Here is a 24,823-nt window from a genome sequence, read left to right as displayed (position 1 = left end):
AAATGTTTCTGAAAAAAAACAATTCCAGTTTTCCCACCATATAAAGCCTACTACAAGGTGTCTCTATCTTCTGTTCACCTAACTTCTATCCCCCCCCCCAATATCCTACTTCAACAGACCTTATTCCCTTTCCCTATTTCATCATCCAAACTTGCATTTTTCTCCCAGGACTTCCTCTTAACACAGCTCCCTCTCTAGCTAGTCCCATGCCTCATTTTCCCAATTCCTCTTAGCCCACAGTGCTAATTTACAGTAGGAGACACTTTGCTCCACCCTGATCCCTGCAGGCAGTGAAGGGATTTGGATGAAAGACAGCAGCTGACAATACCTGGGTAGTAAGCGCCTGGCAGAGCAACGTCCCGGGCTATCAATTTATGGGGACAAACATGCAGAAACCATTACGAAGAAAACTTTGTTTTAACTCTGGGCTGGAAAGACAAAAGGGTAGGGAGGACCTATAATGTAATCCTACCTCTTTTGGTAGACACAGGCAAAATATTGAATATAGGTTAAAATATGAAATAGCACACAAAACCCACTAGAGAACAAGAATTAAAAAAGTAGTTCAGGAAATGAGTAACTGCTACAAGAATTTACACATATTTAGCAGGTTTTGAGATTAGTGACATGGAAATATTAGAGGTAGCAGAGAGATTAATAGACCTTTCATGAGCAAGTTTAGAAGAAAGCTTGAGCTACAAGCAGTCAACATACTTATTTTTTATATTATGGTAGGTATGATCACATCAGGGCAATCCCAAGCACAACTACAGGCTGGGTGGAGAACGGACTGAGAGCAGAGCTGAGAGGAAGGACTTGGGGGTATGAGTTGATAAGAAGCTCAAGATAACCTGGTCCAGTCTCTTCAATACAGACTCATTTAGCCTTCACAGATAATAACTGTGGGGAAAGCTGCAAAAAGGTGCAATATGCTTCCTTTGCTGTGTACAGGCAGGGCACACACAGATTCATCCCATTCCTGTAGGCAACACAACCACTTGTAGGGTTCATGGACATAGAGACACCAAATCTGAATGCATTGCAGGTAAAATGGATTCCACAGACTCGCCTTACAAAAGCATAGAATGTCAAGTCTTAATGCTTTAAATCAAAAGCCCTTTTCCTCCTCCTCGTGTGTTTTCCACAAAAACAGGACTGCTTGACTAAAATTTTACACAGAAGAGATAACCCATACAGAAATCTTGAAGGGGGATCAATTTGAGTTAAAGTTGTACAAGTTTTTATCACTCTAGCACAGAGAATCATGCTATAAAATGTATTAATAGAGACCTGGTGACAAAATTAAAGCAATCAATGCACAGCAAGAAGAGAGAAAACCACTGATTTTTTTTTTCTGGGAACATATCTTTGTAAGTAATCCATTACTTTAATTCTTGTATCTGAAGTGTTAAAAAAGCCTGGATTTTCCTTGATTCAAAAAGGAGAAAAATATCAGTGCAAATCACTAGTGAACAGTGTGTTACACCAGTTGGTTTTTGCCTTAAAATCCACTACTTAAGAAGATGAGAATTATTGTGAGATACTGTGGTAAGGATGGGATGAAGGTCAGAGGGAAATGTGAAAGTGACCCATGAAGAAATTGCTGAAAATCTCAATCTTCCACTAGTAAGAAAATTGTATTACAAAAAATAAAAGTCCCCTTCCTCAAAACCATATCTCAAGTGATGTTAGCACCAATACAGTGTTAGAGAAGAAGTGGGGAGCTCATATCTAAGAACACTGTTCATACCTTTTAACCCCCTGAAACCCAAGAGCAACAGCAGAAGTACATAAGTTACTCCTTATTTTTAGTTCTGCATCAAGAAGAGTGAATGGATATAATTTAGAACAAAATCATTTAAATTCCTTGAAAGATATCATGGGAGGCAACAATCCACATTAGGAGGAGATCAGTATTATGACTGATCTTACTGTGTTCATATAAATAATTGTGTTATTTTTGGTAGCTTTATTAATAATGACTGTTACACAGAAGATGGCTAGTTTGTGTTTTCACTAAAAACTCTTTAAAGGATTAAGCTGTAAAATGTGACAAGTTAACTATCATGTGTGACTAATGAAAGGCTTCTCTCCCCTTTTAGCAGAAAAGGGAAAGGAGAAAGGAAAGCTTTGGGTTATTTAAAGGGTGCCAAGTTTCCCAGCAACTATTGAAATCAGAACAGGCAAGTCATCTGCACACAATTTTCAGTTACTTTGTCTTATCCTTTCTGCTTTGGCAACTATGTCGTTACTTGGACTCCTCTAATAATTTTTTTATCTCTCTAGGTAAGATCTTACCTTGCATAATGATTCTGTTGGGGGGAGCGGGTGTGTGATTTTGTTGGGGTTTTTGGGTGTTCCTCCCCATCAAATTAGAAGCCTGTGCTACTACTGCTAATGGTATAACACAAGCACTTGTTTGCTCAATTTAGAACTGCAAGTTTCTATCTGTTAGCATTTCAGTCTCATGTAAACTATGCCTTCTGTGCATACTAACAAGGAAGAGCTTCTTGCCAAAAGCAAACATTAGATCATACTTATAGCAACACAAACAGAGTATCTTTAGCTACATTAGTTGAGAAGCACATGGGCTGAAAAATTCTCAGATTAGAAAACTAGGCATGCAATTTATTACACTCTCTTCAAAATTAAAGACACTACTGCATGCCTACTTAGCAAAGGCTGAAAATACACAGATTCATCCCAACTCCTACTTTATGACACACGTGTAGTACAGAATCCCTTACAGAAAAATCACAAATCCTCTTACAGTACAACAGGAGACTATGCAGTCCATAAAACTTAACAGGTTTGGTTAATTGGGGGTTGGATTCATGCCTCTTCCCAAAAAGAAAGTAATTGAGGCTTGCTTGTGGGTCTGTGGTAGTTGCGATAGCTTTCCAAGCTGGCTCGAAAATCTCCACAGCACTAAGCATTGTGTTTCATTTTCTATACATGCTTTCTGTCCCCAGATCAGACCACCCGTATTCCCTTTAACAGAAGTCCTCATGGTCAGTTTTACAGCATCTTCAAGAGCACTGCATACAGGGACCTCCCCAGCTGCCTGAAGCAATACCTGCTTAGGATGGGTTTATGCAGCTCAAGACCTTTCATACATAGCAAAGGAGCATGAGGACCTGTAAGGATGACACTGCTAGTCTTGCAGAAGTAGTAAACTTGGGTTAAGCTGTGCTGGAGAAAACTGTGTCACGGGAAAACTACTGTGTTAACACACATTAAGCTATAGAGCTATAGGTACCAACAGAAGGAGCTAGAAATCTCAGCCTTGACATACCAAAAAATGTGATTACTATGCAGGAACAACTTTCTTTCCAACTATCTAGGCAATCACAGATTTTCTCTAGACGAAAAGCAAGATCCAATCACTGAATGCTAAAATGAGAAAAATCCAAATGGAATTAACTATGAGGATAATTACTCACTGTAATAGCTTACTAGGAAGATAGTAAATTCATCACCACTTTAAGTCTTAAAATAGAAATACATTCCATCTTGGTTTAACATACACATTCAACAGCTGAGGAACATGCAGCACATGCACAGCTACCCAGGCTTGGCTAGCTGACCACCTCTCCGTGGGAATGCACACAAACTAGAGCTGCTGTCAATCTCCTCTCTACTCCCAAAGTGACAGAGAGGCAAAACATATTACCAAACTGCTGACTAAAACCTGCCTAGTTCATGCAGATTTCACAGCCAGTTTTAACACACAGGCTAGCACGGCATGGCCAAAGTGGCCTTAATATAATTTTTTCTTCAGTATTCACAACACTGCTGAATGTGGTAAGGGGGCTGGGATGCATTTTCACTGGGAAAACCTATAGACCTTAGGAGTACAATATGCTAAACTGCTTTCTGAATTCATTCGGTGTTACCTAGCCTGGTGCTGCTTTGCAAAGCTGCATCAAAGGAGCATAAATAACTTGCAAGCAGAATTGCTCATTATTAATGCAAATATTCTGAAAGCAAAAAGCAAAACAGCATTTGGCAGCAAGAACACTGCCATTAAGATGCTTGGTCTGAAAACCTCAAAGTGATTTATAGAGTACCCAACTGACTTATCTGTCTCAGTTTCTTTCCTGTCCACTAATCACAGAAGTAATTTTTGGTACATTCCCCAGATTATGGGGTTTACTGATACTGAATTGTAATTCTACCAGATGGCTGGTGTCAGCTTCTGGCAAAACGGCAGCATGATTTCTTGGACTGTATCTCCAATTCAAATGCTGCAGAAGTGCAGTACAAACAGGCATACAAGCAGAACAGCAGAGATGGCCAGAAACAAAGGTCAACTTCAAATACAGAGCAGAAAAGACGGACTAAAAAAGGTCATCTTTAAATTAAGTGGGTGAATAGACCTTAAAGACAAACACCAACTAAGTTTAATTTAAACTAACTTCAGTTAAATTTAAATGGGAGGAAGTGGAGGAAATTAATGTGAAGTACTTCACTCTCCCCTACCCCAGAGATGCTTGAAAGAGACATCTAGTAATGAATGACAGATACAGAGATGGAAACATATACAACCTTTACACTAAAAAGGGTTTTACTGGTTAAAAAGCAGTAGGATTGAAGCTGGGGAAAGTGAGAATCAAGAGCAGTGACTACTATTTAAGAACGTTTGTATTTAAATGATTAAAAGTTTACCCTTTCCAAGCAGCTCTTATACAACCTCTAATCACCAAGAATAATCACTCCTTTTACTCCCAAGCTTCAAGGCACAGAACAGTATTTTCAAGCCTCTGAATAAAGACGAATGAAGCAGCAACACAGACTTTGCCATGAAAAATGCAATCTCTTTATTCTGTTGGGACACAGACTTCCGTATCAGGCTAACCTTCTAGAAAGGGTTATTGTAAAAATAAAGAATACCCTAACAGAGATTAAATAGCCACCTAGATATCCAAACACTACTTTTTTTAAGTATTTATTTTTAATTCCCAATTCTTCTATGTTATTCCAAGCATACAAGATGATGACAGGAAAGGGAAGAAGAACAAACCCCTCCAAGTTCTGCCAAGCTATCAGCAAGAACATTTTCTGCCTCAAAATCCACAGTGGAAAATGCTTACTCCAGGCTACTATCAAAAATGTCTCATTTAATCTTCTGTTTTCAGTTGCCTATTCTTTAGAAAAAGACTGAAGGACAATTATCTATAACAGTCAGCTGCCATATAGTCCTGATTGCTAGGGGAAATAAAGACATTCTATAAGTACTGTTAAAAAACAGCTGGGAGTAAAAGATGCAATATATTCTGGACAAAAAAAAATTCTTATTTGTGTTTAGTTCAGAGTTATAAACTGACTTTCTGAAATAAGAAAAAGGTAGCCTGGGATCAAGTTGGGTTAGAAAACATGCTTCATGTGAGCAATGCAAGATACTGGCACTGGTGTGTTTTACCATTTTGGTGGGAGAAAAATACAGCTCAGCCTTATCCCTGTCAGGTTGCCCGAAAAGAACAAGGAGTAGTATGCATTTTATGAAGAACGCCTATCTATTCACAGTCCTAATTCACATCTTACAAAATGCTCAGCTGTGTACATTCAACCAGATTTTGTGCAGTATCTGCTGGGCAATACTGTCTCCATTCTGAATACTGCATTTTCAAACATGAACTCCAAATGATGTCCTTTCTTCCAGAGCAAGTTAACGAACTTGTTAAATGCCTTCTCATCAACAAGAAGCCTTTGACCTGCACTTTTTTCCTTTAACAAAAGCAAGAAATACAAAGAGAAACAGAATGGCAGTGTTTACCAGACTTGCTGAAATTTGTTAATACTTTGTATTTTCAGCATCTTCAAAAGTAGAAAGCCATAAATAAAATAACATCACATACTACTGCTAAAAGGACACAACTGAAGAAACTCCCCTTCCTGGTGTCTCACTTAAAAGCAAAACCACACAATTACACTCTCCACATGGTATTAAAAAAAAAAAAAAAGCAAATGCCTTCTCATTAACCTTGCGTCTCCAGAACACTGCCTACCACACATTGGTTCTTAAGTGTTATGTTGTCTGTGTCATGGGGAAGCTTTCCGGCAGTAGATCTAAAATCTGACCTTGCACAACAAGGCACTTGCTGACAAACAGCATGTGAGATTGCCAGGTTTGAAGGAAGATAATATCTCAACCTGTCTAAAAGAATCTGGCCCTAGCCCAAATAGACTCTTAGCAGGCTCCAGTGGACAAATGGAAATGGTTGCAATTATTGTTATTGATTTAATGTCCTTAAAATGGCTCTCTGCGAATCTTATTTCAGTAACTGATTAAGCAGTATGGTTCAGCAGCAGGGCATTTGCCTAATAACCTACAGAAATCTAAATTTGCTTAGCTAAACTACTTCTGGAAGCAAGAAAGTAATTTTTTGTATCTGCACGACTGAAGGTGAAAGTAGGTGCCTAGGCAAGAACGTAAGGTGGCCTTCAATATTGACGCCAGGCAGGCAGTCCAACTTTCTTTGAAATCCTATGAAGCTGTTCACTCTAAATAGTCTATGTTTCTGTTCTACAGCACTTTCCTACTACAGAAAGGAGGTGTGACTGCAAGCAGTAAAAACAGCTGAGTCCAATGCAGGAAAACTCAGACCACAGATACAGTGAACAAACAAATGATTTACCTGGACTACCAACTAAAAGAGGTACTGCTACAGCCTTTATCTTAAAATTTGAAATTATAATTTGCCTGGGGAAAAAAAAAAAAGCCCACCAAAAAAACAACAGACGTTTTTCGGAGACTGCTGTCATGTATAATGCTGACACTGCTCTGCCACAGGATATTTTCAGTGGAGCTTCACTGAAAGGGCAGCTGCTATGCTGCACTGAAACTTCACTGAAGTCAACTGAGTGCCCCCTAACCCATTCCAGCCAAAATTATGCAAGTCAATTTTAACTCACCAGTTCCCTCTAACTCACATGATGTTGCTGGCACTGGATGAAGAATGGCTAATATAAACTGTTGTAAGGACAACAGACCTTACACCCTTCCAGCAGAGAGCAGGTAACAGTTAAGGACCACCTAACATCTCACATCACAGCAAAACAAACACCTACCTGTAAACCTGAAGCTATGTTCTTCAACAACAGCAAGACATACTTCATTGCTAGCATCATGGATCTAAACTTGACTGTTGTCAGAAGCCTCACCAGACCACCGGTCTGCAGAAATTGGAGTGCATGAGCCACCGTTTTTCATGCCTACATGGAAAGGCATGCAGAGCTAGGAGACTTTCTTGGCAACAGTGAACCTGTCACACAACAGCGGCTGCAAAGAGGAAGAGGCCCCAGTGTCACTGCACCTTTACTGCAGGCCAACCCATGTTCCTGACTTTTCAAGGGCATTGTCAGTACAAATTCATGGAGGTGAAGAGTAATGACTGTCCTTCCTGGACAGCAGTGCTAAGCAGCATCAGCTGTATTGATCAAACACAGACTGCATTATCCCCAGTCCAAACCTTGCTGCTACATCAGGCACACAGTGTTCCACACAGGTCAGTTGCTATGCTGCACAGCTACCCTGCAGAGCTTTGAGACCAGCATGTTTCTGAAGAAAGTAAATGAAATTGCTGAAGCCCTAGTTAAGCGTGTGTTGATGTGCAGAGGGAGAGACCTGCCTCCTGTGTGCCACAGGGACCCACAACACAATAGGGAAGGGAGCCCGAAGAGTCAAACCCTGCCGATGCAATGGAACAGAGCTCTTGATTCGCCTGACAGACAAGGCACAGTTCCAGGCTGGTAGGGTACTTTCTACCAAAAAAGAAAAAAGAAAAAAAAAGCTGTTCAAGAAAAAAACTTGTAAAATAACCGATTTAAACCAAATCTTGAGGCCTCAGAACATCGTTTTATTGCTACAATGTGAGCGACATGTGGAACAATGCAGCTGCAAAAGGTGGCATTTTACTACAACTGTTTCTATTGACAGAAAGCCAAATTGGAGACTTTCTGAATAATACACTGGTTGTTGATAGCAACAGCACAATCAACACCAGGGCATCTGTCTTTGTCCTTACAACAAAACCTGGCTGATTAGGTTGTGTCCTATGACAGGCATAGCTTGAAGCCTAGAAAATGGACCTTACAGTAACCATTTTCACCAGAGCAATCCAAAAACGCTTTTAGGAACAATAAGAATCTCACTAAATAGCTCAGCTTTTCAAGAGGGCCAGTCCTTCACTGAGGAAAACAGAATATTGTAGAAACCAAGCTGGCAATGTGAAGTCTAAGTCATTCATCATGGCCTTCTGTGTTTATCTTAATTTTTATTACAATCTACATGTGGACTTCCACATTCTCAGATGCAAGGCTGATTAACAAATGTCCAAAGTTCAGACATCACTTTCTGGACACCAGGGCACAGGAGTCGGCTATTTGATGATTAGGAGTAATGATTAGCTATAAACTGTAAAACTGTACAAAAAAATAAAACAGAACTTCCTAAGGTATTTGCCTTTCCATTCCTATCATCTTGATGCCTGGGGAATATTTAGCACACAAACTTTCTTTCTCCGGTAAGTAGCCTACAAAGGAACTAGGCTCTACGAAATGTTTTAATTTCCTGGTGACATTAATCAGATTTTTATCAAAGCCTGGCAATAACATATTTTCTACTTGTAGTAGTGCACTGATCACCTACTGAAATCCATTCCCATGATGATTATGCCATTGTCAAAGGTTTTGTAGTTAACCTGAGGTAACGGCACCAATCAGGTCCACAGATCTGCACTTACACCTCAGATACTAATGAGATCAAGCATACATTTCTAAGATATTACATCTCCATGGATGGGAACTGACCTGAAACCCCCAAGCTTCTTTGGGTGCTTCTGCTCTCTTATTTCAAGATGTGAAATGACTACACTGACACTAAGGGTACCAACTGTTTCTGGATAGTGGCTGTTCACAGCAGCTCCTACATTCAATGTTATCTTCTCTTTTGAGGAACTGTTTTAAAAGTACTGATCTGTGTAAATGTAGGTAGCTGTGGTTCTTTTTGGAACTTATGGCCCAAAGCCACTTTGTATAGGCTGCCCAACTACAGCCTAGCATTACTTGACTTCTGAGTCAGGAAAAAACAAGAAGCAGCCCACTGCTCACCTGGGTTGGGAGGTAGAACTACCCCAAAGAGCAGTATCTGCCAGGCTCCGCACTGAGGCTCACCAGAGAGAAATCTTAGCTCAGTAGGTTCAGAGCTGTTTTAAATGACCTGTTACAAGTGGACAGGAGAAGCAACTTTTTATAGCAAGAAGAATACTAGGACTAAAACAAGCATCATAAGGAAATCCTAGCTCACTGAATTAAGAGACAAAACTGCAACAGAACACTCACATATTAAGGAAAAATAAAAATAAAAAAAAGTTTAGGTAGAGGAATAGGTAAGGACTAGCAGCTAATAAATGCTCAGCAACCTCCCCAGCAGACTTCTGCACAAGATTTATTTTGCTTTCAAAATCGACTTCCTGACACATGAAAATAAGCTATTTAAAGAAACTTTCAGAAAGGAGTGTAGACAGACATGCATACACCATTCCCGAGGCAGAGCTCAGCCTCTCACATCCAACCTGCTTGTCACTACACCCCACCAGATCTCCTGGCGTACCTGCGCATACAAGCATCAGTAATCTGCTTCAGTCAGAATGAGCCAGGTTAGCTTAGAAGTTTAAGTTCTCAGCTAAACAGATTCATTTTGCCTGAAACAGATTAGGAAGCACTCACACAAGCAGTTCCACAGATTAGAGGTGCGAACAATCTCGTTCAGCAGGGAGACAAGACAGGCAGCACATGTCTGTAACCTGCTATCAGCCCAGCTACACCTGAACTGAATGCCCATGGCAGCCCAGCAATGAAAATTAGTAACAGTTCACTTTAGATTCATAGTCTTTTCTGGTTCACAGTTTCCCCCATGTTAATAAGACCCATCAGAAGTGAACCAAGGATATCAACCCTAGGCATCTCCAGCCTACAAAGTTTGAGACATAGAATCATAGAACAGTGAGGGTTGGAAAGGACCTTAAGATCATCAAGTTTCAACTCCCCTGCCATGGGTGGGGACACCTCCCACTAAACCATGTCACCCAAAGCTCTGTCCAACCTGGCCTTGAACACTGCCAGGGATGCAGCACTCACAACTTCCCTGGGCAACCCATTCCAGTGCCTCACCACCCTCACAGTAAAGAACTTCTTCCTTATATCCAATCTAAACTTCCCCTGTTAAAGTTTTAACACATCCCAGAAATCCCAAGAACTGTACAAATGATATTTAGAGACAAACTGCTGCCACTTCTCTTATTTAATCACAGAACAAACTGCAAATGCAGTTAAAATACTGAATATTTTCCAAGAGTAAAATAATCTTATTCTATTTTTTTACAGATAAACGAGGAATAGAGAACTGGTCAACTGAAATCACCAGAAAGATCCTCACTACCTCACTACCCTAACAGGTGAGCTACCTGCTTCTTTGGCAGTCACTTTCAAAACTGAGCATCCTGAGAAACCTTATGAAGACAGACAATTTCAAGACAGGGGGTGGGGTGGGAGAAGTAAGATACTTCATGACGATGCAACAGATCAAAGAATTAGGAATTTCTAGCTATAGAAAACAGTGCCAGTGTTAAGTACACAGTGTTACTTACCAAATCCTCATCAATAAGTAGCAATGGGAAAGATCACAACTGAACACAGAAACAACTACTGCCTTTTGATATTCACAGATGTTGTTGTTAAAGTAGAAGAAATAAAACACAGGTCATTTACATCACCTGAAGCATTTCTGCCCTGGCAGCAGCACTGCCATACACTATTTCAGAAGTTAACATAAAATCCTCAAAAATTAACACTCATGGATCATGCATTCATTCACATTTTATAAAGGACTTGCTTACAAAATGCAGCAAGAAGTCCAAAATGTCTGATGAGAACATTCTTTGTTAATTCTGAAAGTATCTGCAGTTGGTTTTGAGTATTCATTTATTTGCTCATGTAATGACCACACATTTGGGACTGCATGCTTCAGTAATAATGAAAGACAGCAGGGGTTGTAAAAGATAGTAACAAAGTGGCCTGTAAAACCTCTGCTCCCTTTTGAAAGAAATCCTGAGCGGGAAGAAAGACTGCCATACCTTTACATCTTCCATTTCCACTATACAATACCCCACAGCTGAAATGCCTCAGTTGATTTTGGGAAAGTCTGTTGAAGTTCTTGGTATCTGCAGGAGTAGAACCAGCACAGGGCCGATGCACACATACCCTTCCAGAGGGAATGAGCCAAGTGGCTCTTGTACAACAGAGGCCATCATCTATACTGTCTAAAGGACAGTATCTGCTCCAAAAAAATCCAAAGTCTCAGACCAAGAAGAGAAGGAATATGTAAAATTAAGATATGTAATTAGTTGCTTGCAGTGGGACAGATATGCTGCTTTTAAGTTGTTCCTCTGCTGTTTAAGGAAATTAAAAGTAGTAACACAGGAAAGTGGGGCTTGAGATCACAGGAAACCTGTATTTTGAGAAAAAAATTGGAAAAAAAATTGGAAGGTGAAGTTAGAAGCTGTGTGCCATAACAGAGAATATTCCAGGCACATGTGACAGCATACAACTAGAATTGAAGTGTAAGGGATAGCAAGAAAAAAAAATGCGAACAGTAGAATAAATTATACAGTATAAGGTCTCAGACGAATTATAGATAATTCATTACTAGATACAGAGCAAACAGGATCAGATCTGTTCAATGCCCAAAGCCATGCAAGTGCATTATTGATCTACTGTATTATGTAGGGCTTGGAAAGAGACAACGACTCAGGAGTAAGTGTTCCAGCATATCAATTTTTATATTTAGTAACAGCTGAAACAAGCAGAAATATAGACTTCATAACATTAGTACTCAACTGCTTATTTTATGCTTCAAAATAAATTGGCTTTGTGCACCGAGAAGAGGAACACTGTCATAAAGGCCAAGAACTCAATTCCTTAATTTAATATTTAAAGTTTACCTAACAGTGGAGATGGAGTCCAAGCAGCATTGTCCTTGCAGCATATTACTGACGCTGTTAGAGCAAAACTTTCAAAATGGAAACTAACAATAAGTTAAACTAGTTCACCAACTACACTAATGTCTAAAGTAGCTACAATGCTTAGAAGCATTTTCAAAATATCCTCATCTCTCTGAACTCCCTTTTATTTAACATACCCAACATGTGCTTGTGTAAAATTGTGTACAGTCCTGAACCTTAAGTGCTGCTAAATTACAACCCAAGTTTCACATCATGTGAAAGCAGCAAAAAAAATTCTGTTCATCTTTGCATGGAACTCTCAGAGAGAGCAGAGTTATATAGAGATGGTATGACAGACCTACAACAGGATCCAATGAGTTATGAACCAAATAATGCCTTCTTGCATTCTGCCTGAGCAAATGAAAGACCGTACTACAATCCTTGCATGAAAGTTAACCAGACCTTCTGTTTGCAATAGACTTTACCCAAGTTTACAGAAGTTATTTACCAGTCATCAGTACAATCATTAATATAAACCAACTAAAGAGAAAAGTCTTCATGTATTAGCAGTACTTGATGATAATTACAGTTCTAGCAAGTTTTACAGTGGAACATACTGGACTCATGGTTCTAGGAATATCAGTCCTGCTACTATGATAAGAAGGCCTGTCAAGATACAATTAACCACTGTACGGTCACACACTAAAAAAGAAGCCTAAAGTTATACAGCAGTAGTACCTGCCTTCCTCAGCATCAAGGATATCTTAACCGGCCATCTGAGAACTTGCTTTTTAGAACCAAAAGTGTAACTGCATTCAAACAGCATGAGTAAATGCACAAAATCTGCCATTTGTGATTAGAAGTGGCTAAATAAAGTACAAAAATACCAGTGTGTCCTTACCGTTCCCTCCTCAAAAAACTATGCCAACTACAACTGCAAGTGAAGTTTGACACCATCTGTCACCTAATTATATCTTATATAATATATGTCATCAGGACATTTACCATAGCCATCACTCTGCAAGTGATAGCACAAGGTTTAAATATTCAAGTACTTACATTTTCCTGCTCATGGAACCAAAGTCACAAACACCTGTAAAGCTGCATGTGCCAATACAAGACCTTTCCAGATGCAATGGCTAAAATAAACTGGAAACAGTCAATAAACTGCCATCACCTTTATATTTCTCAGCTATTCCCACAAGCAGGTACTTGTTGTATGCGTTATTTTCTACAGTTTCCACACTTAGAATTTTAATTCTGAAAGTCAAAGATCAACTACACACATTTCAACAGCATCCACTTCATTCAGTATGTGGAGATCTAGTTTGAAAGGGTGCTTCTCTCATCAGTGGACAAAAGAGGACGTTAAGGGTCTTCCATAAATTACAAGAATCTGATGCCACTGTTTTTTAGCACTTCTGCAACACACTATTCCACAAATGGCCACTTTTTGCACTAACAGTGTTATAGCCTCTCCTACTGACCTGTAAAGAAATCAAATCCTGTGCCCACTTACTGCTACTGACACATTCAGTACATCCAATGACATCTGAAGTGCTTAGTACCTATTAAGACTTTATTGTGAAAACTTCAACATCCTGAATTCATGCTGGATCTGTATAGCTGGATTTGATTTTTATCCCAACTCTAGATGTGAGAATTCAGTTGAGTCACTATCTTCCTTATGCCCTTTTTCTCCAGCTATATGAAGGGGAAGTCACCTTTTTAAGGTACTTGGAACACCCTATGGGTGTTTCTCCACCTTTCAGTCACTCAAGACTTAACTTTTCTTGGTGTTTTTCCCACAAAGGAAGAGCTGTAAAAAGAAAATGTGATACAGGGGGAAAACAGCTGAAAACAATCTGAGGAGAGTTGGTTTCCCTGCTCAGAATTGCCAGGGGCCAGAAGAGGTACCTTCAGCCTCTTGACTTTCAGAGTCTGTTTCCCCATTTATAAAGTGAGGTTTATTAAATATTCTTTCCTGCAAAAAGTCTTTGAAAAAGTGAAAAGTAAACCAAGGATCAAGAACATGGTTGCTTTGTCAGTCCAACTTCTTCCTGCCCATGCATTACAACAACCTCTCACATACCAGCTTTTGCCCTCAGGGCCTATCAACCTGCCCACAGAATGCAAACAAGGTGTATTCAGTGAGGTACTTTCCACCTTCATTATTCAGTGGAAGTTTCCAGGTTATACTATATATATTTTCTAGAATGCTTAATGTTATAGTGTGTATGTATGCTTTGTAGCTGGAGTGATTTTTGTCTCCCTTCTGCAGCAGACAGGCCTGCACAGACTTTGCCAAGGTCAGCTATGCTGAACTTAACTGTGATACCAAATTCCTCTGAAATTCAGACTTGCATCTATAACAGAGTTCAAAGCACAGCTACGCTACAACTCCAACTCTTCATTCAAACTCGATTTCCTGAGCACTACACCTCTTCCCTCTCCTTTTAGCTTGTTGGAGCCATCACAAGCTGACTGTGCTGATTACGTTCCTTTTTCCTCTAGCATTTCCCCATCACAGAAAGGCCTGATAACCAGGCTAACACCTGGCCCTAAAGCAAAAATTAAGGAAAAATGTCAGAAGATTTTACAGTCTGTATGTCAGGTTCAGTTAGATGAGCAATAAAGAAACATACATGAACATTATCAGCGTGAAATCTGATGAAGGAGACTGAAACCAGCATTTATTTCCCTTCAGTAGAGCATTTTAACAAGACAGCACATAATAACAAAAGGAACAAGGACTCTAACCAGTTGCTAGGGTGTCAGCTAGGAGGGAAAGCTATGTTTTAGTCCTATTCTTTCTATATTGTTAGCAAGTTTTCAAGACAGACCTAGAAATAACACAGGGCGCAGATTCTGGTACCTGGGCATCTCTTCCCCAAACTCAGGCAAAGTACACCAAGTCTGCAAAATCTTTCTTTCTTCTTGCTTTCTTCCCCCTCACCCTTGATCACACAGTGGCTTACACACCACAACAGATGCCCCCACCCAAACAATTTCTCAGCACTCTTCTAGAAAAAGTGATGTGCTTACGCCCTTGCAGAATCACGAAGAAACAGAAACTGGCCTTCAGCGCTCTTGCCATCATCCTTTCATGCAAAGGGTAGACATTACCACTAACACCATTCCAGAAAAGGCCTGTTCAATTAGGCTCTCTTCACTAGGGCCCAGCTCTTGCGCTCTGCATTGTGAGCCAGCATAGGGATCTAACGCACAGCATTTCCAACAGCCTCAGTCTGCAATATGAGAAACATTCATTTACAGTAGTAGCTTTATGTTTGTAAAATAAGGAGAAAGTACCTTATTGCACACATACTTTCTTATGTGGGATTAAACATTTGGGAAGAATACATATAGCAAACAACACAACAGAGACTGACATCCTTCATTGCTGTTAGTTCCCCTCCTCAGACCAACTGCAGGTTTGGGTGGAGAGAAAGGAAAGGAAGGAACCAAGACAAAGACGCATGCAGGCTCAGGAGCTACTGGAGTTCCCTTAGAGGTTCTCAGAGAAATGGAGTAATGAAATTGTGCTGCTTTGTAGATGCCAAATGACAATACCCCAAGTAAGAAAAGAGACTTAAAAAAAACGAAACCCAAACAAAAACCAAACAAAACATTAGCTGCAGGCATACAGAGTGCGTGTATAAAAGAGAAGATTATAACCTTTCATTAACTCAGATTCATCTGAATAGTTTTTAATATAGTGAACTCTTATTCACTTACCCTGAAGGCTAAGATCTTGCTATGATTTACCTCAAAGTAATTTTTTACTGTAAATACTAAGTTGCTGATAAAAATGAGAGATTTAAAATGTAAGTGCTGACACAACCCTAACTACAGAGTTCTGCACAGCACAGTGGCGTAGCTATAATTAAAAAGACAGCCTACATCAAGTAAAAAGCTTCACTGAAAACCCTTTTAGCGGATCAATATAGAATCATCAGACATCTCAACAGGGAGGATAAAGGAAGAAAGAGGATTCTTACAGAATTTAGAAAAAATACATGTATTAATAAAAAATATGTATCTTTTGAAGTCCATGGAGAACATGCTGTTAAACCTACAGTCTGATTCTAATATTATCTATAAAGCATAACATATCATGGGCAGGGACGCCTCACACTAGACCATGTTGCCCAAGGCTCTTGCCAGCCTGGCCTTGAACACTGCAAGCGATGGAGCATTCACAACTTTTTTGGGAAACCCATTCCAGTGCCTCACCCCCCTCAGAGTGAAAAACTTCCTTATATCTAACCTGAACTTTGCCTGTTTAAGTTCAAACCCATTAACCCTTTTCCTATCACTACAGTCTGTGATGAAGAGTGCCTCTTCAGCATCCGTGCAGGCCCCCTTCAGATATTTGTTTCTGTTTTTCTTACACTGCAGTACAACTGCAAAGACGGTTAAGGTTGCAGATAAAACACAACTAGAACAGGAATAAAACAGTACTGAGAAAACAATTTTTTGAAAGCTTCAGAACAGAAGCTTTAAAAAAAAAAGTATAAGAAAAAAGTCTTTGCAATCACTTTACTAAAACACTGAGCAGAGTATAGCATTTAGCTTATGAGGATGTAACAGATTTTTAAGCAACTCAGTGTTGGAAGAACAGCCAGAACAGTACTTACTGCATCAGCTTTATTCCTGTGCCCCTGAATACCATCTACTAAGGCTGGAAGTGAACAGGCTCTGAGTCACAGCACAAAGTCCTAAACAGAAAAGTCTGGTACTCTGTAAAATAAAAATGCATTCACAGGAGCATTAAGCTACCAGTAGGTAGGAAGTTTCTTGGAGGGCCTTGCAAACCAGTCACACCAAGCACGCATATTCGTTTTTGTTCCAAGGATGTGAATTTCTTTATTGCTGTGATGACATTTCACTCCCTATGGCTCATTGCTGTCTTGTGTAATTTAATGAGTAAAAAGCAACCTTTGGGGGGGGGCTGAGCAGGCAGGGGGGGAGTGAGGAAGGGGAGTTATTGAGATTGTATAGAAAACTGGTTTTATTAAAATTGGCAATACTTAATTTGAACCCCAGAATCTCAGTCTTTAAATAATATTAACACGGCTACCACCGTTGTAGCACTTATAATACCATTTTTTAAGAAAGTGAGTCTACTAAAAATCAGGATTTGCAATGTCAGCCTGCTGGGATGAAGAAAAACTCTACTATTCTGGTAAACTGTCCCAATTAGGACTTTTTGGGAAATCTCATTTATTTCTGAAATCGATTTCTCCCCTCCCTACATTCAGCTTTGAGCAAAAGGATATTGCAATGGTTTTGCTATCTCTTACATTGCTGTTATCTTGATAATGACAATATTGATGACAGTAATAGCATTTTACCACAAAATGTTACTGTTTGCTGGGTTGTCATCATTTTTCCTGTTTTGCCAACAGCAGGAAAGAAATTATGTGATGCTGTTTAAAAAAAAAAAAAAAAGAAGTGAAAGAGAGAAACCACTTAGGCTTGACAAAGACCAAGGAAAATTGAAACACTAACACAGGAAGAAGGACTCTTTAAAGAGTTAATAGATGACAATGCAACAAAAGCTGGATTAGGTCTCCATGTTACAGAACAGCCTGCATCAAGAGAACGAGTGGTACGATTTAGCTCTGAACACTGTTACTGTTGAGCCTCAAACTCGGGGTTACAGCACAAGCGGAATCCTGTGCTGCACTATGCAGATGGTCTGACTACAGAATCATAGTGGTTCCTCTGATCTTAGAAATGTCCCTTGCTTAGCTCCTCAGCATAGTCTGCTGTCTCCCACACACAGAAAGCTTCCTCTCTCTTGGTTCGGCACCCTCACCACCATCTCCTCATTCAAACACCACCAAGCATGGTTCTTGCCTCCAGATTGTCTAGAATGTCTAATGCTATTCAATGCTAAACTCATACCTTGAGGTATTCACAGTCATTTTACCCTCTCCACCCTTACGATTATGCTAACCTCTCAACCCAGAAAGTAGACATAAGATGGCACAAACAAGGAAGTTCCCAAAAATACCTATCTGCTTACTCAGGTGAAATACTTCATGCCATTGTTGCGTGTTACTTGGTTTTGTTCTACCATACACAAAATATGCAAAGTAGGTATCTCCACAGGAAAGAGAAGCTAGGAACTTTTAGTGTTTGGCATCTGTATGACATAGCATTTATATATGAAAATCCATTTACAAAAAGAATTAAATTTACCAAGGGTCTTGACCTAAAAAAGCACAATTGTACTTTTTTAGTAAGATATATCTAGAGTTTTATTTTCTCTTCAGTCTACTTAAAGCTTTGATTTTTACTTGTCTTTAACATACAAGATATATTCTTAGAATATATATATTCTATATATTCTGGGAAACACTGCTAAGAATATATATATATTCTCAGCAGAACTAAGTTTAGCCATGTGGGAGTTACCAGGTTCCTTTTAGAAACATTAGGGCCGCTATCTAAAATGCAGAATTATGATCACAAATTTTATTTCTTAGAGAATGAAGCTTGACATTCAGATCCCAGGTAAGTTTCCAATGACACCAATTTGGAAGCCTGCAGGAAGCAAACCAGAAAACACAAATCCCAGCTATAACTCTTGTATTTTTATATACATACACTGCACCACTATTTGCAAATGAAAGAAAAAAATCCATGTAATTCAGCAGCTATTCAAGATTCATATATACACGGAAAATAAGGTCAGTGGCTCACAGTAAGGTTTTTGACTCTCTGATAAAGTTCCTGCCTGCTTCTAGTTCCTTATAACTTATTGCTTCTCCCCTTAGTAATCCATTTTTAGCTTCCTCAAGTCTTCCACAATTTCATGCAGGACTTCTTGATTTTTTCCCCCTTTTTTTTTTCCAAGCATTTCTTCCACTACTGGTACTTTTCCACTTTGAGATGAAAACTAAACATATAAGAAGGCATAATAGCCATTCTCACAAAATGAGCATATCTGATAAATTCTGAGGTGCAAGATATGCCATGCATCTGTTTTCAGTCACATTATCTTATTCCAGATTTAATTCAAGTTAGGTTTAGAACAGGCGCTAAAATGACCTGCAATTGCCAGTGGACTAGTATTTGCTCCTACTGAAAATACAAGGGAGGGAAGCAATCAATCAATCTTATCGGTTCCTCATTAAGTAATCGGGTACAGAAGCCTTCAGCTGATCTGGAAGTTCAGGGAGAGTGAAAAACACAGTTTAGAAGATCATTATCTTTTGTCTTTAGCTACACAGGCATTCACAAATACCTAAGTGCTTGCTTTCACTCCACAACTCTGCATTAGAAACAGACTTTGCTTACTGACAAGATCCCAACCCTACTATATCAGTTAAGATCACTAGAAATAACTTTTAACCTAGCTACGTTGCTTCCACAGTCATGCAAAAACTCTCATTCTCTAGCCTCACTTCTCATCCTAATTCAAACACCCCCAGTATGATGCAAACAGGAAGCATTACAGCCTGACCCCCAGAACTGCTTCCCTGCTCAGCCATATCTCTCCCCAGAAGCATCTGCTCGCCAGGGCAAGCACTGGCAAAGTGAAAGCAGGGAACCTGCTTGCCCTGCCACACACCAGCCAGGAAGACAGAGCTACTTCTGCTTTCCACAGAGACTGATGATGTCATTACAATGTATGTTGTTCATGTCCAACTCTTCATCCAGTGCTACCTGTATCACTGTAATTCTAAATCAGAAGGGAATGTAGGTCTGTGCTCCATTTCCAGAATGGAGAGAAAATGTAAGAACTTCTCAAACAAAAGACTGAAATATTTCAAAAGTGATCTTTTTCACTTAATCGTAGAATTATAGAATGGTTAGGGTTGGACGGGACCTTAAAGATCATCTGATTTTTGCAAAGAGATCACTAAACAGAAGTACAAGACTTTTATTGGTAGCAAGCATTCACAATGTGGTAACGCTTCCAGTTTCCCCAGAAGCTAGCATGGCTATGCGAAACAGCACAAGAACATAGTGCTACCACATTTCAACAAAATCAGACTATGCGAAACAGCACAAGAACATAGTACTACCACATTTCAACAAAATAAGACTAAGCTAGACTGGTTAAAAATGGTGTTTTTCTTCCAGGAAACATCATTTTGTCAGTGTTTCTCTGGAAAACACCCCTAAGACTTCTGCTAAGGAATATAAAAGGTATATTAGCAATGTTGACTTTAATAAAACCAATGTAATTCTCTCGCATGGTTCTTTAAAATAAAACATAAAGCAATCTAATTTGTTGGAACATTTCTTCTGCTTTCATTTTGGGAAAATTTTAAACAGGCAACATCTTAAGCCTGCAAAATCATCCCATTAAATCAATTTCACAATTCAACCAATTCTGGCAAATGCTAAGGCCTAATTAACAAGGTTAATTTTCAGCAATGAATATACAATTTAAGATAAAGACAGTTTCTCTTCAACTTTAATATAGGCTTTTACTATAATGTTTAGCCTAATGTTTTACACACTCAATTTTGTTCCATGACAATTTCTTTAGAAAACAAGTCCTTTGCAGACATACTGTAGCAGCTCCCACTACAAGTATCTTACAGCTTAATAAGAAAACAACTACCCTCATTTTAAATCTGGCAAAGAGCTGGCTTTTGTTAATTATAGCTCCACTTAGGTGCTTGTACCTGAAGTAACATGCATATCTGCCCCAGGTCTACCTGCATATCTGCCCCAGACGTGATTGTGCAGTGGGAGTTGGGAGCCCACAGTAAGGGTGCAGCGGCTGGCCATGGGCACCTTGGACCCAAGGGTCACCAACATGCACTAGAGGCACTTTGACAAGTCTCCAGCTGACCTTTCAGACTGCTAAATCCAATTTCAATGATTCTGATACTACTGTTCCATTAGCTCCATTACTCCTTCCGCTCCATTAGTGTAACAGTACTCCCACAGCACATATTCCAGTATTTACTATCACTTCAGTAACATTTCACTCTTAACAGAAAGGCCCTTTTCTCTCTGCCCTCGCTATAGTTTCATGGAGCTGCATGTTTTGCACTGCAGTTCTGTACACAAAATGCTACTATTTTACAAAACAAGCCTATTTTCCATTTTCTCTGAAAAAAAAAAAAAGTAATTCTTTCCAACTACTTTCCTTAGTAATTTAAAAGATTTTTCTCTTGAACTGCAGAACACATTTCATTAGCTCTTTTCTCATTGTGTTTAGAATCACAAAATACAACAGATGACATCAACTTTCTCAAATACTTTTATACGAATACATCATCATGGGGGCAAAATTCCCATGTAGTTATAAACTAACCTTAAGATGTATAAAAAATAAAAACAAACTATTTAAGCTTATTTTTCTTCATCAACTCCTTTAAATGGAAGTGATTTTTAATTGATCTCTCTCTACAGCTAATAGTTGCATTTCCTAATGTCTTTTAAGGCAATGTAAACAGGTGAAACACTGCAAGACTGTTGCCTCCACACACAGATTTTTTAAAGTCAAATCACTGAACTCAATAATCATTAAGTTAATGCTGCAACCCAAGCTCAGTGAAGTGCTACCCCCGACCATCATCACCACCCTTGAACACTACTCTTCTTCAGGTTCAGAAAACATGCTTGGACTCATTCTGCTACTCCAAAACAATGCCCAGTTCTTTCAGACTGAAAACACGTATTGTATGCTGGTGAAATAGGAATTTGGGTTTCTTTTCACACGTATAAATTGGTGAGATAGAAACCTATTTCTACAAAGGCACTCATACCCATTTCACAACACCAAACAAGCCACACTACAACAAACCCAAACCAAACAGCTGAGAAGAACCTGAACTACATGAACAAATGCAGGTATCTCCTCCTCATTAAGATAAAGGTGTAAAAAATTATAAAAAAAGAAACCATTTTCTTTTAGTTGGCTTGTCTGAGGTATAAATGGAAAAACAAAGTTAAAACCTATTGGTTTAAATCAAGTGTTTCTTGCTCACTGATTTTTATCAAGTGAGAACTTGTTGAAAAATACTAACTTTTCAGTTTAGTTTAATCATGATTAGTTTCAACAATTTCAAATCCAGCCACCTTGATTTACTTCAGGCCATTTAAATCACTGCATATATATGATTACTTGAGAAATTGTTACATATTTGATCTTGGTAATTAGTTATTCAATCACCTATAGTACACAGCATACCGATGTCTTCAGGACAAAGTGAGTGCCATTCTCTAAATTCCTGTATGCTGAAGTTATCTTTTGGCTGTTTCTTATTTTGAGGTCCAATTGAGACACTTCTACTTCCTGCTGCAAGTTTTTCCCATCAGTTTTCACTTCAAAATTGAAAAAACAACAATTAAAAGCCACTTTTCATAACTCCATGGGTTTTTCTGGTTTTACATTTTCATTCTTATGTGATATAACACGTTAACAGTGAAAAAAACATTGAGAAGGGCATGTTTATTCTTGCACAATAACTGGGAAGAACTAAGACTTCTTTTAAAAATTAAAAGAATTAGGTATATACTATTAATAACCACTGTAACACACTCTGCACTCATATGACTCTCCAATTAACCTGGAAATTAATGGTGTACTACATATCTTAAAAGCTCTAAGAGTTTAAGACAATTCAATTTTATAAGCCTAAGACAGCTTGGTCCAAAAGGTGGACCCTATTAAGCTCCCCAATTTCATTCACTGGATCACATCTCCCACTGTAGAAGACTTCTACAGTAACATCTATATTCTGATACAGAGTGGGTTTTGTTTAGTTCAGTTTGGTTTGTTTTCTAATTAGAGACAGATTTCTGTTTCCAAAGCGTAATATATGAAAATTATTACATTTAATAGCAATCCACAAATAATTGCTGTATACTCTCCTCTAGGCACAGACTTGGAATACATTTAGCACAGACAAAATTCTCAGGAAACGCATAAAGCACATGCATTAATGTGTTTCAAGTGGCTATCAGGAAAGGGGATAAGTTGACATGCATGAAGTTGACTAAGACAATTTCCGCTTCTACACAGAAAGGATTTTACAAAGAATCCTGAATCTGAAGAGTCAGTATTTAAATATTCACTGAATTTCCAGTGATACCGCTAGAGAAGTGTTTATTCTGACAAATGAGAAGTTACATCTTTGAGCATCCAGCAGTTTCAGAGGAACTCGAGGCTGCAATCAAAACATCCATTAGAGTGCTCCACGTTTCAGAACAAGCAAGCAAGTGGTTGTCAGTGCAGCCAGTAAATCACCTGATCCTATTACAAAATCAATTACTGCAGCACATTTCTATTGCTACACAACCTGATAATGGCAAAATGATATTGGATAGTTACTGCAAGGTCAAAAAAAACCTGCTAAGAACCTCTGAAATTTGTCTTTTTATCATGTACGTCCAAATTATACATCACCCTTTTAATGGTATAGTGAAAATTTAAAATATAGTTACCTTCTTTGGCCGACTGAGACATTCAATGGATAGTCTTTGCAACTGCTCTGATGTATGACTGCAAGATAGAAGATTGGAGCAGCAGGTTGAACAGCCCAGCCTCTTCATTAAAGAAGAAATAATGCTGCAGCCACAGCCACACATTGACTTGCTCATCAGATGAGTATATTCTTAAAGAAATTAGGACTCGTACTGTCCCATAAACACTCAAAATTGGCCAGCTGCCTCATTCTGCAGCTCCCTGGCTAAAATTATGACTGCTAAACAGAAAAGGGAAAGGGGAAAAAAAAGACAAAAAAATCTCAAAAACAAAAAGTCAGACAGTCTCCTCAGCAAGTAATACCTCCCATTTAAAAAACATGTTCGTTCTTCTCTCTACTCCTCTTTGCAAAGTAAGCTCCTTTGAAAAGATGGGCAGCTGTTTAATAGAGGAGTGAATTCTGGGGTGGCAGCCTCTCCAGCCTGCTTGCTGACTTCTTCTGTGGCTCCTGTCACTTCCAGCCTGTTTCACCCTGCCCACAGAGCAGCCTGCCCAGCCTGGGTCCCGGCCAGGAGGCTACGCCAACAGCCACAGCCGGGAGCCCCACCCCGAACGGCCGGACGCTCGCCCACAGCATCCTCCGCGCCAGCGAGGGCCTCCGCTCTGCACGGCTGCGGCACTCAGCACACGTCCGGAGCTGCCAAGCCATTGTAATGCCTCTACTTGAAAAGGACCTTCCAATTACACAGGAGAACGACGGGACCTGTCTGACTGCTACACTCCCAGGCTATTTGCAGCGCCAGAGAGGAACAAAAAATAAACAGAAACTCTTCCTGAAAAGTCAGAATGTGTGAGAAAAACGCTGCCCAGGTGCACCAGATCCTGACATAAGAATGGCTGCTACAAAGCTACGTGAGTGAGAACAACACTAGGAAAAGCCAACAGAAATTTAAATCCAGGAAGAAACAAGCATGAGAGAATTTATGGTAGAACGTCTAAAGGTAGCACAACTCTCCAAGTAAGTTAGAGGCAGATCGTATTAGGCTTTAATAAAGTCCTCGAGGAGCCCTTAGCTCTGAGAAAAGGGGAAAAAAAAATAGTAAAACTAATTCAAATGAGCAGTCAGACATAAACAGGTCTTCTAATCTTTAAAAAGAGGTATACTCTGCTCAAAATATAATCTTGACTGCCCCTCTAGTTTAACACACGCAAGTAACTTAGTCCTGGAAATGTTTTCTCACTTACAAGAGATACTAATACAATAACTATACGCTGCTTTTTCCTTTCCATAGTGGGAGAAAAAAAAAAAAAAAGAAAAAGCAAGTAATATTGTAAAAAGCTCACTTCAGTTGGTTTAAGATGGTATACGATACTACGTCTGAAAGTAGAAGGTCTCACATTAACAAAACCGCTTAAC

General features: G+C 39.2%; 1 protein-coding gene across 1 annotated transcript in view; it reads right to left on the bottom strand.

Annotated features, from left to right (window-relative positions):
- FBXW7 (F-box and WD repeat domain containing 7) overlaps positions 1-23,700 on the bottom strand; it is a 128,264-nt gene extending 104,564 nt beyond the window's left edge. Inside the window, exon 1 of the mRNA XM_061374325.1 lies at positions 23,427-23,700. Coding sequence (XP_061230309.1) covers positions 23,427-23,582 — 156 coding nt within the window. The 5' untranslated portion in view covers positions 23,583-23,700. The remainder of the gene's footprint in view (positions 1-23,426) is intronic.
- Between the last annotated feature and the right edge of the window lie 1,123 nt (positions 23,701-24,823).

This window comes from Neopsephotus bourkii, unplaced genomic scaffold (assembly GCF_033783945.1).
Source record: "Neopsephotus bourkii isolate Nb327-2 ecotype Australia unplaced genomic scaffold, CSIRO-AGI_Nbou_v1 NB_168, whole genome shotgun sequence".
In the NCBI taxonomy this organism is placed as follows: domain Eukaryota; kingdom Metazoa; phylum Chordata; class Aves; order Psittaciformes; family Psittacidae; genus Neopsephotus; species Neopsephotus bourkii.
Note: the sequence above shows the minus strand (reverse complement) of the source record. Positions and strands in the feature narration are given on the sequence as shown.